Source organism: Sturnira hondurensis, unplaced genomic scaffold, assembly GCF_014824575.4.
Source record: "Sturnira hondurensis isolate 20B ecotype Veracruz unplaced genomic scaffold, ASM1482457v3 Scaffold0023357, whole genome shotgun sequence".
NCBI classification, from domain to species: domain Eukaryota; kingdom Metazoa; phylum Chordata; class Mammalia; order Chiroptera; family Phyllostomidae; genus Sturnira; species Sturnira hondurensis.
Window position 1 is genome coordinate 10,843,047 of NW_028095988.1, and position 19,941 is coordinate 10,862,987.

Here is a 19,941-nt window from a genome sequence, read left to right on the forward strand (position 1 = left end):
CGTGAGATATTTTTTCTCTTCTCTTTTGATAGTGAGCAAATATACTTGAAACCATTATAGATCTATTTTTTCTTTCAGGCACGAGCCGCTAAACTCTCAGAGTGCCACCAGGTTGCTGAGGAGGAAGAGGATCAAGAGACACCTTCCAGAAATCTGAGGATCAGAGCAGATCGAAATTTGAAAACAGAGGAGGAAGAAGAGGAGGAAGAGGAAGAAGAGGAGGAAGAGGAGGAAGAGGAGGAAGAAGATGAGGGAATAAAATCTATGGATGCACCAATTCTGAAACAGTTTGAGGAAGAAGAAGAGGGGAAAGAGATGCCCAAAGCAAAACCAGGAGAGGTGATGTGTGAGAGACCCCAAACCATAAGATCACAGGAACAGGAGGGGTTAGAGAAAGGAGGGAGAGTTACAAGGTCCCAGGAAGAGGCTAATAGAAGAAGTCATCTGGCCAGACATCAGCAGGAGAAAGAGATGAAGACAGCTTCTCCCCTTGAGGAAGAAGAAAGAGAAATAAAATCTTCAAAAGTCTTAGAGGAAAAATCAAAGTCTCCTTCCCCTCCTCGATTGACTGAAGATCTGGAAAAGGCCCCTCTTATGCTACAACCAGAGCAAACAGCTAGTGAGGAAGAGACTCCCCCACCTTTACTTACCAAGGAAGCATCTTCACCACCACCTAATACACAGCTTCAGAGTGAAGAAGAAACAGAGCCCATGGAAGGTCCAGCGCCCCCTGTTCTCATCCAGTTATCTCCTCCTAATACAGATGCTGAGGCCAGGGAGCTATTAATAGCTCAGCATACTGTCCAGTTGGCAGGAGGCCTGTCTCCTTTGTCAAGTCCTGTAGACACTAATGCTGCAGAATCTCCAGCTGAGAAAGTGCCAGAAGAGAGTGTCCTGCCTCTAGTTCAGAAAAGCACACTAGCTGACCCCTCAACCCAGAAGGGTCCTGAAACTGAGTTGGACAAATCTGCTCCACCACTCCCTTTAAAAATTGAGGAATTAGCACCAGCCAAAGGGATCATTGAGGAATCTCTGAAACAGCCATCTTTGGAACAAAAGGAAGGCAGAAGGGCTTCTCATACCCTTCTCCCAAGCCACAGATTGAAACAGTCAGCTGACTCATCTTCTAGCCGGTCCTCCTCATCTTCATCTTCCAGTTCTAGATCAAGATCTCGCTCTCCTGATAGTTCAGGTTCTCGTTCTCACTCACCTCCAAGATCTAAGCAGAGAGATATAGCTCATGCCAATCCTCGTGGTAGATCCAAGATGGGCTCCAGATCAACGTCAGAGTCCAGGTCACGTTCCCGTTCTCGTTCACGTTCAGCGTCAAGCAACAGCAGAAAAGTAAGTATGGGAGTATCCTGGGTGTTTTGATGTTCTGTCTGTATGGCAGTGTTTTTCAGCCCCAGGAGAAGCTATCATTTTCTGGCAGAAATAGGAAAAGCTTCCTTTAGTTGCTAGTTCAGTGATTACTTCCCCCATTTCAGAGTCTAATTTTCAACTAACTGATCCCTAAATAGAGTCCTTTTTTTTTTTTTCTTTTTTGAGCCCCTGTACAAAGAGAAGAATTGGATTTTTTTTTTTTGCTTCATTTACCCACCTTCTCCCCTAGACTATAAACTTCTTGAGGATATAGACATGTCTTTTTACATGTGTATTCCAGTACCCAACACCTAGTTGGGACTTAATAAGTAATTTGTGGAGTAATATAAGAAGTCAGAGAGATCACTACTAACACAAACAGGAATAAACACAGGGACAAAAAGTTCCAAAGTATTAAATTGGGTCAGCAGAAATTGGAAAACTCAGTGATCTACTGAACATAGACCACATAAAATAATTTGCATTATGTGTTTCATTTCTTCAGTCTCTGAGCCCTGGAGTCTCCAGGGACAGCAGCACCAGCTACACTGAAACCAAAGATCCCTCTTCTGGTCAGGAGGTTGCAACTCCACCAGTGCCACAACTGCAGGTCCTTGAGCCAAAGGAGAGGACTTCCACCTCATCCTCTATTCCAGTGAGGCCTATGAGCCAACCTGAGCCAGCCGAAAAGCATGTGACACAGAGGGTACAGCCTGAGCGGGTAGGCTACTCCCTCTCCCTAGAGGGAGATGGAGAATTAGGCATGATTTTCCTTTTTGTCTTAGCTACAAAACTGAAAGGTCAGTCTGGATAATTTTCACTAGAAATGTAGAAGGTTGGGGATACCTGTTAGATTACACTTAACTCATTTCAAACTCCCTGGTTCATGTAGCTGAGTTCTCAGCTCCAGGGTGCTCAGGGTCAGTTCTTCCACAGAACACTTTTTTTCTGCCCGAAAGGAGGCCTTTTCTTGTTTCTCTCAAAATAGAATTCTAATAAAATGATTGCTGACGTAGAAATTTTTAAAGCAATATTCCATTCTACTTTGTAAAATGAAATAAAGATATGTAGGGCTGAGTGCAGAGCTGGTGTATGGTGTATGCCCTGCTCTGCCTTTTACCAGCTCCAGGTTAAAGAAAAGGAACCCAGCAGATATAAGTACGTTGCTATGTTTGTTTTGCTATGTTTGTCCTGACAGGGGAGCCCAAAGAAGTGTGAAGCTGAAGAGGCAGAGCCACCAGCTGCCACACAGCCCCAAACCTCAGCAACTCCAACCTCTCACCTACCAGAATCAGAAAAGATTCATCACACTGTGTAAGTGATATCTCAACTGGGGTACAACAAGGAACTAGAAGTGTGGGATAGTTCTGGATAGTTCTTTACTCCATGGGGTTCTTTGACTAAGCAGCCCTAGTTTCCTTTTAAAACATGAAGGCAGAGCTTTATCTGGACAAAGGCTAGACTTCAGTTACTATGTCGGGACCTGCCACCAGAGCTCTTGAGGCAGTCTGAAAAGTGATGGTGAAAGCATACCTGGGATCATCTGACCAAAATAGTCAGTTTCTTTAGGGAGACGACAGCAGAGGCTTCTGTTACCAAACTCAAGACAGTGTAAGGGAATTGACCCAGGACATCTTAACTCAGTCTTTAACTCACATTTACCAGCTACATCTAAGTCCAGGAATACAGCTTAATAAAGTATATTGAGGGTCTACAAAGAAAGGCACATGAGGGTGCTGCTTTGTTTTGGGTTCTGTATTTTTCTTGATATTAGCTGTCATTTTATTAAACACAGTCTAAGTTAGCTCTTACAGCATACAATAGAGTAAAAGATGAAGTCCATATCAAGTCCAAGGTTTATTCTTAAGTCCCAAAGGAATTTGAATTTACCTTATCATTCATACAATTAATGTGTGTTTCTATTCCTTATATTAGTTCTAGAAAAATACAACAAATTAAATCTGTGGTTGAATAGTTATCCATTATTCTGAGCTCTTAAGTATTAGAAATTAAGCAATTGAACCAAAATTTCTGACTTCAAATTCTCATGGGAAATGAAAAAGAAAAGCATTGTGGAAATAAGATGCTTAGCTTTTAGACATCAGGAATCTGGTACTGCTTTGGTGAATGTTCTTTGTAGACAGTTGTTCCATATGTTTCTGTGTCATTTTAACACTATACTACCAGTATGATTTTTTTCCCTTTATGTAAAAGTCTAATAATTTACACTCTTCTAAGAGTGTATCTTTTTGCTTCTGATTTTGGAGGGTGGTGGGCAGGTGACATGATTTTATTATCTCATTTCCTTATGACTTTAGTAATAGTTTTGTCCTCCTTACTAGATAGCTCTTGCCTTGGTAATACCATTGCAACTGTCCATTCCAATATTTTTGCCTCTGCCGCCATCTTGTGGCCATTTCATTTTGGGTTTAAAAGCCAGAAGTTCATTCTACTTCCTTTGAAAAGTTTTCATTTTTCCTTTATTGGATGAGTACATTCTCCTTTGGAAAAGAGTGTTTCTTCTAGGACCATAATGTGAAAACCCAGCGGATTCTGGAAGTGTTCAGGATTTCCCCAGCTACACACCATCGATGAGGAGATGATGGGGGACACCTTCCCTTCCATATCAACCAGAGATAATACTTGCCTCCCCATCCGAATCCCCATCCCATGGGGGTAAAGCATGTCCTTTGCATAATGGCAATTTCAAAGTAGGTGTTGACAACCTGTTACTAATTGGGCATGAGGAACTGCCTCCTATGCATCTTGAGAAGCAAGTAATTTTCTAAAAAGCTCTATGCTTCCCCTTAAATTCTGTGGGTCTGTGAGGTCCTGGCACCAGAACAGTATACTTTTTGAAACACCTTTATTTCTGGACTTCTGCATGTAGTCCAGGGCAAATAAGGCTTGGAGTCATACACAGTTTTTCTCCCCAGGTGTAAAGGTGGCTTTGATCTTCATTTTATGACTAAGGTAATCTGCATGATTCTGGCAAGGTGATAGGCAGTAGCACTTTGGGTAAATACTGAGGTTGTTCATTGTTGCCTTGGCAAGGTTCAGTGGAGCAGCCTCTAGATTAGAAATGCATTGAGAGTTTAGGAGTAGCTCACACATATCCCTCTTACCCACTTGCTTTCTGCCTGCCTTTCAGACGATCTGTCCAGTAGCCTAACAAAAAGGCATACCCAAAGGCCTAAACCCATAGACTATTTTGGATTGGATTTGGTAAATGAACTTTTGAAAAGGTTGCCTACATTTCTGGAGGTATCGATACAATTAATTCACAACATTCTAGTCTTTCACCAGCTTAAAGTCCTAGTGTTCAGTTAGGTGATCTCGGGAACCCTGGCCAATTTTATAAGTGGGATCAACAGTTTTAAATAGAAGAGACCATTTGTGACTTAACCTTGGTTTTACTGTCTCTCTCAATAAGAAGTCACATGACTTTAATAAAAACAGAACCTAAGGCCCATTGATTCAGTAAAGTGTTTTTAAAAAATTAGACCTTTTACTTCAAAGACCTCTCATCACTTGGAAGAAATTTCCTAACTTTTTCATTGTCCTTGGTTAATCCATCCTGATTGATTGTTCCGTGAGGAATTTTAGATTTATGAGGTAAGGTGTCTTTTTCATTGCTTGGAGCATTAATTTGTGAGCCCTCAGTTCTATTTCAGTTGATCCCTATTCAAAAATACAGTTTTTTTTAAAGACTTTATTTACTTCATTTGTTAGAGAGGGAAGGAGGGAGGGAGAGGGAGAGAGACAGCTGTGTGCAAGAGATGCATGGATTGGTTGCCTCTTGCACACACCCAAGCAGGGACCTGACCTACAACCAGCATGCCCTGACTTGGAATCAAACTGGCCACACTTTGGTTCACAGGCCAGCACTCAATCCACTGAACCACACCAGCCAGGGCCCACAATACAGTCTAAGGTTTGCTTTGAATATAACAAAAATGTCCTCATACAGCAGAAAGTAATGGTATTCTGTTTCTACATTTTAAAAAAATAGGGGAAATTTGATGTGGGCAATCATATTATCTAGCAGTAGTTAATTCACACCTGAATTTTTCTAAAGACAACCTTCCTGTGTATACAAACCTTGAAATAGCAATTTAGGGTTCTTGGTATTATGTATATTTTATCTTTTTGCCTGAGCTGGAGGAAGGAAATGGTCCTTTAAGCCAATATGACAGTGTAATTGATACTCCCCACAGGACCTGCAGGGCCAATATGCCAAATGATGCATAATAAAAAAGTAAAGTTTACTGTAATCATTAGAGTTTACTCACTGAGAAATTGGAATCTAAGGACATAATCTACCAAGTCCTACTGTCCTTGGTTGTCATGGAACTAGTATGCTCCTGAGGATATTCTGTATTTAATCTCACTGCCTGGGGTGGGTAACTTCCACTATTTTCTTACTAACTTTCACATCAGGTGCTCACCTTTCATTAGTTTTCTACAAAAACTAAAATTCAAGCATACTTGCCTAAAATATTTCATTTTCCATTAGCCTATCTGTATCTCATTCATATTCACTTATGGACTGTAATGTGATGTTATTAGCCCCCAAGTAGTTCTTTCAATTTATTCTGGGTTACAGATGCTTTATGTGCTATTCCCACACCCTAACCCCCACTCAACTTCACATATATTTCAGAGATATCAGAAACATTTGTGTAAGAACTTAAATAACTGGGAAGGGAGATTTCTTTTGTCTTTTTAGAGACTACAAGGAGAAGCTGCATGGGGCTCTGACATAGTTAACAAAGCTTCAGGACTGGTCCTGCAAGTAGATTGAGTCCTCTTTGGGGGTAATTTTAAGGATTCTTCTTTTTACTATGAAAATAAAGCCTTGGGAATTTTTGGATCCCACAGAATTGATCGTGGGGAAATAGCACAAACTTGCTATGTCTTAAGGCCAAGGATAACATGCTAAAATTCTTCTTCTTAAAAAAGTGAGGTACAATTTCCAGTAAAAGAAAATGTTTTTCTCCAAGGAAACTACTTCTGGAGAGGCATATTGGCAGCTGAAAGCATTTTAGGACAGTTGCTGGACAGGGAACATTTATTTGGATATTTAAAGGTAACGTTATCTATGGGAATTCTAGCCAAAAAATTGATTTAAGATGAAAACTTTTAGTTCAGCAAGCACGTATTAAAGTGTCCACTTCGCACCCAAAATGACAACCTAATTCAGAAATATTTACTGAGCATTCTCTGTGTTAGGCCTTGGGCTAGGGGCCAAGGAATACAGTGTCTGACCCTCAGGAATTCTGCAGGACGAAGATGAGGGGCAAGTAAACCAGGGATTATTACATAGAATGATAGGGGCATTGCTGAAAACCTGTCAGACAACTTACTGAAAGTCTTTATGTCGGAGAGAGCACCCTACTCTTTGAGGTAGCCAAAAAAAAAGTTCTGTAGGTGGCATCCAGTGAGATAATAGCCTAATAGGACAGGTGTTTATGCATATCCTTACCTTGACTGGTAGTGTCATTCAAACCAGACCTTTGAGTGAACCTTTATCACACTCTTCCATGAGTGAGGTATTGTTACTAGCCCCACTTTACAACTAAGAAGCACAGAAAGGATTAGGAACTTGCCGGGTCTCACACAACTTGTGTGGGGGTGAGACTGGCCAGGATTGGGCCCTCACCAATTTGACTCCAAAGCTTTCAGTCTTAGGAGAAAGGGAACTTTTACAGTAATATATGAAATAAACTACATGATCTTTGTAGCATGCATTTGGCATATAAGTTTAAGATTTTAAGCAGCATAGGGGAAATTGTATTCCTGGGTGTAAGCTGTGGTGGTACAAATGAGATACGTAATACATTTTTGGTTAAGCCCAGAAGCTTGTCTTCGTGTTAAACTTCTGCTGCTACTAGGATACAAAAGGAGCACCTGTGGAGTCCACCAGTGAGCGTTTTGAGCATCTACTTATGAATGGTTAGAGTCAACTTCCCATTTCACATTCATGCTGGTGGAGACACCCATAATTAATTTCTATTTAATCACTTTCTGTCCAGCAGGTAGCCCCCACCCCGTATAACAGCTCTCTCTCATTTCAGTTTCTCATCTACTTCAGAGCCTTCACCTTGGAGCCCTCACTCCAAGAATTGCCTTTGTGCTTCAGCTACCCAAGGTCCCCTTGCCCTGTTTATCTTTTTCTTTTGTGGCTCCAGTGGACTCTGGGGCAGGGTGACCTTATTAAAGACTCTGAAACAAAGTTGTCTGTCATCTCTTCAGAGGCACCTCTTCCCCCACCCTTCTCCCCCACTAGTAATTCAAAAAGGGTCTCTCCTTATCCATTTCTTCCAACATCACTGGCGGAAGGACAGGTTGGAGTAGAAACACGTGGTCAATGGTAGAGGGGAGCAGCCTGTTATTGTAGTGATTGGATACTGCCAATTCTCATCTCACCTTGACCAGCTGATTGGCTGATGTGGTTTCAAGGTTTAATGCTTGGTCTCTTGGGGAGAGGGGGGTGGGATAAAAATTGGCCTAAGACTCTCCATTCTGTCTCTCAATTCTGACTTTGTTATCTGCCCTCTTTAACTGTTTTTTCACTCCCAGCTCTGCTGTTTTCCTTGCCTGTATTCTCTGGAATCTTCCAAGCAAGCAGCTGTAACTTTGTATGTCCTCTCTACCCAGCCCCCTCCCCGCCCCCTGGGAAGACGAGGAGAGAGCACCCTCTCCCTTTGGGGTTAGGCCTTAGCTGTTGTAACCTGAGAAAAGAAGGAAAAAGGCCATACCTACTGAGCCAGCAGTGAGCTGCTTGTGGCCTGCTAGAGGCTAAGAACCTTGCTCACTTAGGGCCCTCCCTCTTTCTTTCCCCTCCCCTGCTGCAGCAGGGCCCTCCCCCATCCGCACACACAGACTGCTGGGTAAGTGGCAAGATGGCTCCCCTGCATGTCTCCGGCTGATCGCCGCTGCTCCGCTAATACAATAGAGCCAGCCACTACCAGCAGCCTGGCCCTCTCCTTCCTCCTCCTCCTCCAGAGAGACCAATCCAGCCGAACTCGGGGTTTGCCGTGAGGACTTAACGCTTATCTCTTAAAAGCCAGATCTATTTTAGCCTCCCCTCACCACCACCACCTCCCCTTCCATTTACCATTTTTTTTTGGATCCCCAGTTGCTCCATCTCAATTTTCTGTCTCTGGATTGGGTGGCTGGGGAGGAGGTGGTGGGATCTTGGGGCAAGGAAGGTGTTTTGTTTTGTTTTTTTAATTTTTTAGGATTTTTTGTTTGGTTTTTGTTATTTCTTCCATTCCAGAAAGGGATAAACAGCACTTCCAGGGGGAGGAAAAAAAATCATGATATCAGAAAGGAAAGAAGGGTGAGAGCCTCACATTCCCATGTATCCCCTTTCCCCACCACTCGAGCCCACCTCATCTTCCTTCTCTGTCCCATCCATGGCTTTCATTCTGTTTTTCATTTTGGTTTGTTTTCAGTCATTCTGCTTTCCCCCTTTGTCCTTCCTGCCTGATTTCTAATTGGCCCCACTTGCCCTCTTTCTATAGGAAATAGGTTTTTTTGATAAGCCTTTTTTTTAGATTTAGAGAGTTGAATCTCGTGTTTCTGTGGGGGCCTGTTAGCTGGGGGGCACAGTTCCGACTTTCCCCTCCCCCCTTCCTGTGCATCCCTCCATGCTCTGGGGAAGCTGTTCTGACCTCTGAGTGTCAGCCTGTCGGGAATGCTGAATTTCCTGGTGCTGGTTATCAGAGTGGAGAGGTTTGGTTTCCCTTCTGAGACTTAGGCCTCTGATCATCTCGATTTAAATTTTTTGTTGTAATCCCAGTGTTTGGGTGGGAATGGGGGCAAGATTAGAGGTAGAAGTTAGAGATGAAGACAGAAAAATAAGAGAGGAAAATAGTTTATCTAAAGTGTATCTGTGGGATTCATTGCCTGAAATGAGATATCTTGTGAGATTGGAGAGTGGGTGGAGTGGGTTCAGTGTTTTGGGGGACAGAATGCATGGTGTGGGGGAGGGTGTGTCCTGACTGGGAGGCCTGCTCTCTTTATCTTTTGGAAGTTGGAATGAGGGAATGGGAGAAACTGGGCGAAAGCAGAATATAAGAACAATTCCTACACCTCTGAGCAGGTAAAAGTGGCCTGATTTCTTCTCTGAGCTTTCATACTCTCTCCAGCAGTTTTAGTTTTTCCTTTTAGATGAGAAGGTGCTTATTGAAGCTTGAACCTTAACCAGCCCTACTCTCCCTGTAGCCTCCACCCCTACCATCTCTGTTCTGGTGTGTCCAGATCCTATGGGTCAGTAGGCCTTATTAAGCAGTTGATTAAACATAAGTCTGGAATCATTCACCACGGCCATGGTCATTTTCCCTTGTCTTTTTAAAGAATCAGGCTTCTCTTAGTTTGTCATGCAATTTTGTTAAATAAAGGTGCCTGTGGCCAGGGGACCGAGAGACCAGAGGTTGTGGGCAAATCACAGTCACTTTTGAGGGACTGTTTTGGGTGGAGGGGCTGTTTGTCTTCATGTAAGAGTTGGTAAATTACCTAAGAACAAATGGAGCCCTGACCCTACAAATCACAGCTTTATCCCATTTGGGCTGTGGGTGGATGTGGTTACCTTGATCTCTATACTTCCCTAAGAACAGTTTCCCACTTTGCTGAAGGGAAAAGATCTCTAGTCCGATGTGAAAAGTAGCTCTCCAAACCCACTCAAGTGATGAGGCATGGGGGTTTTCTGACTGAAAACCTAACATTTTGTCCTTTTTTTCCCCCTTGGTTTTTTTTCTGCCCTTCCCTCCCAACCTCTCCCTATACTGTCAGTGAGGAGAAGGAGGAAGTGACCATGGACACAAGTGAAAACAGACCTGAAAATGAGGTGCCAGAGCCCCCCATGCCTATTGCAGACCAAATCAGCAATGATGACCGCCCAGAGGGCAGTGCTGAAGATGAGGAGAAGAAAGAGGTAAATCTTCAAACTACTCGTTGGGGTGGGTGGGCAGGCAGGAGTGGACCTAGGGGAAGGAGTGGACCAGTCTGGTGATCCCTCGTCCACAGTTGGATAGCTAAAGAAGGGGATAGGCAGAGACTCCCATTAGGGTCTGGCCAAGGGAGAATTCGCTGGTTTAGCAAGGGAGACCCTTTGTGATGGGGACAGGGCTCGTTCTTACCCCTTTCCTTGATTGGGAAGTAGTGCAGTCCAGACTCTGGAAGTTTGTAACAGGAAAACAGTTAATGACCCTTTTGAGACCCAGCTCAGCTTTCCCTGCCACCTCCTCCAGCTTTTCCCTGTGGTAACTCCTTTAGCTTTCCCTCCTTTTTAAAAGCTTGTTGTAACTAAACGCCATCTAGTGGGCTTTGGTGGTTTTCAGCTGACCAGCCATGCTGAGGAATTTTTGTTTGGCATCTGCCCCCCAGTGGTTTCATTGCAGAGATGTTGCTACTTAGAATTCAGCACCTAGGGTGATCCCAAAAACCCTTTTCCATTTCTGTGATCCCTCTACCTACTTTTTTGGCATATATATTATCCTAGTGTTCTGCACCCAATTCAGGGGCCTCCCCCTTCAGAGCCAGCGAAGTCTACTTGGCTCTTAATAGAAAAAGCATTAGCTGGGTTGGGAGTGGGGTAACAGGGTGGGAGGGACTGTTGTGTGTGTAGCCTTTCTTTGATGTGTGTTGCGGGGGTGGGGGCCGGTGAAAGTGATTTGATGTGCAGAATATTATTTATTACAAGGTCCTTCTTAAAACTTTGTCCAAGTACCTCATGTACGGTAATCCGCCCGTAAAATATAACCCTGCCCAACTGGCCAATCGCTGATGCCGCCTCTTCCTCTGGACCCACCCGCTGCTACTGAGCTGCCCAATCAGAGCCGAGTCTGCTATCCAGGCATCTTGGCCAGAGGGGGGCATGTATATGGGATCCTGTGATGGGCCCCCTTTTGCCTCCCTGCCTTGCTTACATCAGGGGGCCAAGAAGAGCACTGTTCTGGAGAGACTTGTATTGAGAAAGCAAAAAGCACTTGGAAAGGGGTGGACTTGCACCATCTCCCTATTTGGGACACCCCAAGAAGAGCTTGTGTCAGTGCTGGGGCGCCTGCCCACATGCCCTTACCCTTTTGAGGACTGTGGGTTATCTTGTTTGCTACAGACTGTTGGGATCCCCTTCTAGGGCACCAAGACCTCCTAAAGAGTCAATGTTTGTGATCACAGTGCCATGCTGTAAAATACCGAATGGGGCTCTCGGCTTAAGCTGTGACGACTAGGAACCCTGCAGAGAAGTCTAGGGTCTGAGCCCAGGGATTTAATGCTGATGACAGCCCAGCCATGTATCACCACTTGCTCATCAGATGGACTTTCCTTTGGTCCCTGTTATCCATGGTGAAGGGCAGCATGTTGGTTGCTCCAACTTCTCCTCCATCCCTGGAGGCAGGGGCTCATTCATCCACCTGACTGGAACCACTGTCTCAGCTGGAGTCCCTGAGGAGATGCCACATACAACTCTCAGAAGAAAAGCATTCTGATCTTGCTGCTGAATGTGTGTCAGGCCCTGGGGCTATCCACCTTCAACCCCCAGGCTGCCTTCTGCCTTCATCAGAGGTTCCATGATCCCACTCGGTGAGAGGACCCTCCTCCCCAGTTACAGGCAGGGGAGAAAGGGACTCTGGAGTCATCACCTGAATTCCAAGTATCGGGTGGTGGTATCGCTGCAGCTTGCCACTGGTGGACATAAGGTCCTGCCTGCCTCTCACGATAAAAGGCCAGGACCATTTCTGCTACTCACAGCCCATCTCATCAGGGACTGCAAGATGATGCCCCTACAGGGCCAGGACTGATGTCTTTGCCCCTTTTCCCCTCTGTACCCCTCGCTGAGCCTGGCCACCACCAGTGAACTGTCTTGACATCATGGAAACTGGGCAGCGTCCCCCCACACGTTTCCCTCCCGCCCCCCCTGCGCCCCTGGGAGGACTCTGGCAGTGCCGTGCTGACCACCACGCCGTGCGCCCACATTTTTGCCAACCCAACCCCCCACCAATTGCACAGCGCCTAGCAGGGAGGGCTCATTCTGATTGGACCGGCGGTTGACTAGATACAGTACACAGTGAGGTGCGATTGGCTGAACTGAAGATCCCAGGTGTGAGATGGTACCTGGAACATTTGTCATATTCCTAGTTTATTTTCCTCTTTATTTTCTTCTTTCTTTTTTTTTAATCTTTTACTCTAATTTTTTTCTTTATCTTTTATTTTTCTGATTTCTTTATTGGATTTATTTATTTGGTTCATGTTTTTCCTGTTCTAATTAAGACCTTTTTTTCCACTAACTTACCCATCAAGAGCGGTCTGGCTAGGGGGTCAGGCTGGCCCTTAACGGAGACCAAGGAGACTTGGTTAGACGACACAAACGGGGCTGGGGGTGGATGGGGAAAGGGGGTTTCATCAAGAGGGTACTGCCCTGCCCTTAAGAAGGGTGGTGGTTCTTAGTTTTTCCAGAAATAAGCATTAAATCTAAAAGTGCTCTATCCCCCTTTTCTCTCTCTCCCTCTTTTTGCTTTGTCCATTTTCTTTTTCCTCCTCAGTGTTTGGGACAGAAACTTGCTTGAAAAGCAAGTTTGGAAGTTTCTAGTCCTTGCAAGAGCCCCTAAGGTTTAAGCTCTGGTTGGGGAGGAAACAGTAAGGTTTTAATAGAGCTCCATATAGTGACTGCAAAGTCTGAGACTCTCCTTGGGGACAGTCCTTCGTAAAAGCCTTCCTTTACTGAAGACACCTTTAAATTCTTTTGGGGGGCACTTTGCTCAGGGGCCTCATCTGCATTGGCTGTGCTTTTCCACAGTGTGGTGGGAGTCTAGACAGTCTAAACAGCCAGCTGTCTTAATGACTCAAAGCCACTGTGACTGGATGTCAGGCTGGACACTGAGAAAAGGAAGGTTATTTCCTTGTTAAGGTTGCCATCCCAGGGTGGTTTTTTTAATTTCCTCATGTTTTCCTCGAGTTAGCAAGGAAGACCTAGGAGGCCAAATGACCCAGTTCAGGGCACATCTTGAGCTTGGCATTCTCTCACCCCCCATAGAGACAGTGGAAGGGGTCATGACTGGTGTGCTTTTGAAGGGCTAGGAGGCTACTGAATTCCTCTTCCAGCTTATTTCTGGTTAAGCTAATATGTAGTTGTGGTATATGAACTAGATGACTTTTCCCTGCTGTGATGTTTGGTTTTATTTATTTTTTTTCTCTAACTTGCATTGATTCTGCTTCGTTTTTGCCGTTTGCCGCTTCTGTTTTGGTCTCTGTCTGTCTCTGTCTCTCTCTTTCTGTGTGTCTTTGGAGCTTAAGCTAAGACTTCCTCGTCTAACCTCCTTCCCCCCTCTCTGTGGGGTGTGTCTCTTTCTCTTTTTTCCCCTCCTCTTCTCTATACAGAGTTCGCTGCCCAAATCGTTCAAGAGGAAGATCTCCGTTGTCTGTAAGTGTAACCCCAATCCCTAATAAAGGCCAGGAATACCATAAAAATCAGAGTTTGTAGAGAAATAGATTCTCATTCTCTCTCAGTGGCATTCTTGGGTCACCCCTCCTTCCCCATCGACTCCACCCATCAAATCTGGTTCTATTTTGAAATTCAAAGCATTAGACAATCCCTATCATTTTTTTCCGAGTCATATTTCTTTGCTAACTTCAGTGAGATTGTGAGGTGTCTCACCACTTCTTATGTAGTCCTACATGCATTCTTTCAGGTACCTGAATCCTCAAAACCAGGAGTGGGTTTGAGGGACTCTTATATAATGCTTACCAGTTTGTGCTTTGTTCTAAGAGAGCATCTGAGGAAGTGAAAGTGCTCCACACTTCAGAGAGTTAACATTTTATTTTTTTAGCACTTTTTAATCCTCACCCATGGATATATTTGTTGATTTTAGAGGGAGAGGAACATCAGTCTTTTGTCTCCCACACATGCCCTGATCAGTGATCAAACCAGCAACTTTTGGTGTATGGAATGATTCTCCAACCAACTGAGCAGCAGCACCAGGGCTCAAAACAATCACATTTTAAACAGTTTCCCAATGAGGCTCTCTAAATTGACAAAAGTATAATAGATCTTTATAACTTAAATACCAATATGTAGTGTGAAAATTAACCTAAAGCATGATCAGTTTAGTTTACATCATGATCTAAATTAGCTTAGATTTTAGTATCACATTCTCCCCTCTGTCCCCCTGCATTCCCGTATCCTCAATCTTTCTTCCCCAGTACTTGACATACTTCTACCACTAAAAGTTTAAACTGGTCAGCCAACCCTGTTTCCTTCAGAGATGTATAGTTTTCATCTGTCAGAAAGTGGCTCCAGTCCTTTTATTTTGAAGCATGGTTTCCCAGTCCCCAAGTACAATTTACTTAAGTTAACCTTTTAGTAAAAGTTCAATCAAAGGCTATCTGTGAGTGTTGTAGTGTGAACCAGCAGAGGGCCTGAGACCATCTTAAGTGTTGGGTCCTATTTCTTGGGGACAGCAGCTACCAAGGGGGTGCCAGCTGGAAACAGTGACACAGAGGGGGGCCAGCCTGGTCGGAAGCGGCGTTGGGGAGCCAGCACAGCCACCACACAGAAGAAACCCTCCATCAGTATCACCACCGAATCACTCAAGGTGAGGTGGGAGAAGCCAGGGAAGGGCGGATGAGACACGTTAAGGTGGGAGTAGACATGGGCCCAGTGTAACGGGGTGGGGGGTATCTGTGTCCCAGAGCCTCATCCCCGACATCAAACCCCTGGTGGGGCAGGAGGCTGTTGTGGATCTTCATGCTGATGACTCTCGAATCTCTGAGGATGAGACAGAGCGTAATGGTGACGATGGGACTCATGACAAAGGGCTGAAAATATGCCGGACCGTCACTCAGGTAAGGCTCCTTCACCCCTGTATTGAGCATGGTCAGTAGAGGCAGAGCAGGCAACTGAAGAGCTGCGGTAGAATCTTAAAGGGGAAGTCTCCCCTCTCTGCAGAGGGTTGGATTAATTGGTCCTTTTAAGGATTAGTTGGCTACCAGATCCAACCTGTTGCCTATAATAAAGTTTTTTAAGAACACAGTAACACTGGTTCATGTACTCTTGTCTGTGGCAGCTCTGTCCTATAAAGTCAAAGTTAAGTGTTTGCAACCAAAAACTGTATGGCTCACAAAGCCTAAAATTATTTACTCTTATCCTGTACAGAACAAATCTACAAGACTCCTGCCTTAGTTTTCCTCATGGAAGAGCTGAGGCATTAACAGTCCCAGGATCTGGTGGAGGTGAACTTAATGATGAAATCTTCCCCTAGTGGAAGGCACACTATAGGTTGACTGTACCACCCTTTTTCACCAGGAAACCAGAAGCTGAAAAGAATGTGCAAGTGTTTAAGAATCCCTCCATATCTGATACTTCACAGGTAGTACCTGCAGAGGGCCAGGAGAATGGGCAGAGGGAAGAAGAGGAAGAAGAAAAAGAGCCTGAAGCAGAACCCCCTATACCTCCCCAGGTTTCAGTAGAGGTGGCCTTGCCTCCCCCTGTGGAGCATGAAGTAAAGAAAGGTGGGTGAACCATTAATGATTGAAACAGTGCAGCTCCCTGAATTCCCAGAGCACTTTATTTGGACTTCTTTTAATGTTTTCCTGCCTTACATATCTGTTCTCTCTGCCTCTCCTAGTTGTTAAGCTATTGTACTTGAGGGCTAGTTTCGACTCTGTTTAAATCTTTGAGTACCTGTAATGAGGTTAGCTTAGACAATACCTGGCACATTATAGGCACTTTGCACATTTAGATGGAAGAGTAGGGAGCAATGTAAAAGAAAGTTATGTTGCTCCCTACTGAAAACCGTTTGTGTGCTCTATTTGATAGTGACTTTAGGAGATACTTTAACAAGACGTTCCATTAGCCAGCAGAAGTCTGGAGTTTCCATTACAATTGATGATCCAGTCCGAACTGCTCAGGTGCCCTCCCCACCCCGGGGCAAGATCAGTAACATCGTGCACATCTCCAATTTGGTAAGTCATTGTTTCCCACAGTGTAGCCTTGTTGAGTTTGGTTTTGGGTTCATGATTCTTAAGTTCAGCTCCTAAGGAGACATTGACTCTGAGTGAATTTACTTAAATCTCTCAACCTGTCTCATCTGAAAACTGGGGAGAAAAGAGTATCGCCTTGCAGGGTTTTCTTGAGAATTTGTAGAGGGCCTGGCCCGTAACGCCTTAACGAGTGTTGCCGCTCTTCTCACATTCCTACTAGAGGGTCTGACCTCTCTGCCTTCATCCGTAGTGTGAAGCTATCCTCCTATGACAGCAGCTTGGGAAATCCTCAGATAGTTATATGAGTATGGTTCTCCATTTCCATTCACAGGTTCGTCCCTTCACTTTAGGCCAACTGAAGGAATTGTTGGGACGTACAGGAACTCTGGTGGAAGAGGCCTTCTGGATTGACAAGATCAAATCTCATTGCTTTGTAACGGTGAGGGACAAAAGCTCTAGGTTCTGGCATGTTCCCTTTTGTGACCAATATGGCCAGGTTTGAGGGTGTTGTGGTGCGTGGGGGAGATTAAAGACCTGTTGTGACCGCTCTGCCTTCTCCCTTCCTCCACCAGTACTCAACAGTAGAGGAAGCAGTTGCCACCCGCACAGCTCTACATGGGGTCAAATGGCCTCAGTCCAATCCCAAATTCCTTTGTGCCGACTATGCTGAGCAAGATGAGGTAAGAAATTTAGGGAGAGGCAGAGAGGCTATCTCCTCCCAAGGTTCCCTCTCTCCTTTTTGTTTCCTTTGGTTGAACTGTGGGGCTTCAAAGTCTGTCCACTGGTACCGGGGCTCCTTCTGTGGGAGTGGTGTCATCTCCATCCTGAGTATCCTTGTCCTTCCTCTACCCACAGCTGGATTATCATCGGGGCCTCTTGGTGGACCGTCCCTCTGAAACTAAGACAGAGGAGCAGGGGGTACCACGGCCCCTGCACCCTCCACCCCCACCCCCAGCCCAGCCACCACAGCACCCCCGGTCAGAGCAGCGGGAGCAAGAGCGGGCAGTGCGGGAACAGTGGGCAGAGCGGGAACGGGAAATGGAGCGGCGGGAGCGAACTCGATCAGAGCGGGAATGGGATCGGGACAAAGTTCGAGAAGGGCCCCGTTCCAGATCACGGTCCCGTGACCGTCGCCGCAAGGAACGTGCAAAGTCTAAAGAAAAGAAGAGTGAGAAGAAAGGTACTTAGCTGTGGGGACACACGTATTCCTTGGTACATGGGAAGGGGAACAAAATGGGATGGGACATAGGGCCCTGTGCGTAAAGTCTGACTCACTTTCTTCCACATCAGAGAAAGCTCAGGAGGAACCACCAGCCAAGCTCCTGGATGACCTTTTCCGCAAGACCAAAGCAGCGCCCTGCATTTACTGGCTCCCGCTGACTGACAGCCAGGTGAGCGCTGGCCTTCCTGCCCTTCTCAGAGCTGCAGTGAGCCTGGGGCGGTGGGACACTGGGGAGAGTCATAGGAGTGTCAGAGGGAGTAGTCCCAGGGAACGTTTAGAGCAATACAGAAAAAAAACAAAGCATCAAAGAAAGAATGTTTTAAGAAGCAGTCAATGAGTCTGCCTAGAGAAGCCAAACCTGAGTGTGAAGGTAGACACAGAGACCAGAAATGTGTTTGCATAGCCTAGGAAAGTGGCTGTGCCAGTATTCTTCTTAGAAATTATTTTTAAATAGAGAAATCTCCTGTTTTGTAAACTTACCCATTTTTGGTCTTCTACTACTTAGTGTTTTTTGCTTTTTAAATTTGTTTCTTGTGGTTCACAGGCCCCCGCTCAATCCACTGAGCTACACCAGCCAGGGCTTAAAGTTTGTTTCTTTGTAATAGGCCCTTTGGGAATTTTAAGCTTATGCTACTCGAGTAGAGATTGGTTCACATGTAGAGAGCTAGGGAAATACTGGTGGCCTGCATGAATGGTGCCAGTATCTGTTGTGGGTATAAAAGGTGAACACTTAGAGGAACTGGGGCTCTGAGACAAGGACAGATGTTACTGCTCTTCTTCTTCCCCCCAAACCCCACCACCACCACCAGCCACCCTACACACACACTCCCTCTCTCCCCTTCCCGCCTCCCCCCTCCTTGCTTAACAGTAAAGCCAGCAGTTATCCTGAGTGAGGAGTACTGGGTCCAGGTGCAGATAGAGTGGGGCTGATGTGAACTGGACTGAGATGATATATTCTCTGCCTTTCCTTCTGGCTACAGATTGTTCAGAAGGAAGCAGAGCGGGCTGAACGGGCCAAGGAGCGGGAGAAGCGACGGAAGGAGCAAGAAGAAGAAGAGCAAAAGGAGCGGGAGAAAGAAGCAGAGCGAGAGCGGAACCGACAGCTGGAGCGAGAGAAGCGGCGAGAGCACAGCCGAGAGAGGGACCGGGAGAGAGAGAGGGAACGTGAACGTGACAGGGGGGATCGAGACAGGGATAGGGAACGGGACCGGGAACGAGGCAGGGAGAGGGACCGGAGAGACAACAAGCGTCACAGCAGGAGCCGGAGTCGAAGCACACCTGTGCGGGACCGGGGTGGGCGCCGCTAGCTGCAAAAACACTGGGGAGAACTGCAGGTTTCAGCTACCCTGCTCCTGGGTGGGGATGCAAGGCCACAGAGGGATAGGTACAATCTCCACCACCTTGGAACCAGGGGTCTTTCACACCGTTTGCCCAGTGCTGAAGTATGGCTGCCACCTGTCCCCACATACCAAATGGAGCAGTGGCCATCTTCCTCCCATACATCCCATAACCAATCTCTTGGGATTTAGCCCTCTCCTTTCTCACATTTCCCATGAGGTCTGTGAGAGGGAAGAGCTAGGTTAAAGTGAGAGGTGGTTGGTCCAGAGGTGGGGAACAGCCAGGATCCCCCACCTTTCATTTTTCCTCCATACTGCTCACCACCTTTGGGTAGTCACACCTCTTGGGAACAGCTGGGGCCAGGACTGGGTTTCCTATGAGCTGAATCAGCATCTCCTGAGTCCCAGGGCCCCTGCAGTTCCCAGTCTCTTCTGTCCTGCAGCCTTTGCCTCCTGCCCAGCGGTTCCACTTTATATCCACCTTTTCCTTTTGTTCAATTTTTATTTTTATTTTTTTTATTATTAAATGATGTGGTCTATGGAAAATAATAAAAATCTGACTTAGTTTTAACTAGTGTGTGAGTGATTTTCCTTGGGCAGGGCCTGGGTGAGAGCCAAATTGAAGAGGATCGCTGGAGCCAGCGTTTCTTGTGCAGGCTGCTGCATCCCGGAATCAGTAACTCCCTCCTTCCCTGCCTTGGGTCTACCCACACCATAGCTCTAGGGCTATCTCGCTGGTGGGTAGAGGAGGGAAGCAGCTAGAGGTATTTGGTCACCTGCTTTTCACCTTAAAGGTGCCTCCCACAACTGCCACGAGGGGGCGGTAGCCGCTTGCTCAGTAAGCGTCTATAAATGAGCTTCCCTAACAGGCTCCACTCCCCACCTCCGTCCACTCCCGCCCATGTCTTGCCTTGGTCTCTGACCTGTTCCTAGGCCCAACCCACAGGCTCTGAACCCTTATGAAGTCCTGAGGCGTACCCCAGCCAGCCCGCTCCTATGCAAAGGATCCCTAGATGCTGCCGTCTTGCACCCAGG

At 45.8% G+C, this 19,941-nt stretch overlaps 1 protein-coding gene across 5 annotated transcripts in view; it reads left to right on the forward strand.

Moving 5' to 3' along the window:
- ACIN1 (apoptotic chromatin condensation inducer 1) overlaps window positions 1-19,461 on the forward strand; it is a 30,822-nt gene extending 11,361 nt beyond the window's left edge. For 2 of the 5 annotated variants that reach the window (XM_037037613.1, XM_037037614.1), the window contains 13 exons: window positions 79-1,344; window positions 2,561-2,676; window positions 10,162-10,303; window positions 13,747-13,789; window positions 14,827-14,960; window positions 15,058-15,210; window positions 15,735-15,876; window positions 16,184-16,329; window positions 16,679-16,786; window positions 16,920-17,027; window positions 17,203-17,527; window positions 17,638-17,738; window positions 18,550-19,461. In XM_037037613.1, coding sequence (XP_036893508.1) covers window positions 79-1,344; window positions 2,561-2,676; window positions 10,162-10,303; window positions 13,747-13,789; window positions 14,827-14,960; window positions 15,058-15,210; window positions 15,735-15,876; window positions 16,184-16,329; window positions 16,679-16,786; window positions 16,920-17,027; window positions 17,203-17,527; window positions 17,638-17,738; window positions 18,550-18,876 — 3,111 coding nt within the window. In that variant the 3' untranslated portion in view covers window positions 18,877-19,461. Of the gene's footprint in view, window positions 1-78; window positions 1,345-1,867; window positions 2,084-2,560; window positions 2,677-8,235; window positions 8,403-8,423; window positions 8,708-10,161; window positions 10,304-13,746; window positions 13,790-14,826; window positions 14,961-15,057; window positions 15,211-15,734; window positions 15,877-16,183; window positions 16,330-16,678; window positions 16,787-16,919; window positions 17,028-17,202; window positions 17,528-17,637; window positions 17,739-18,549 lie in introns of those variants that run through there. The other 3 variants (XM_037037612.1, XM_037037615.1, XM_037037617.1) reach the window with 3 other exon arrangements.
- Window positions 19,462-19,941: the final 480 nt, after the last annotated feature.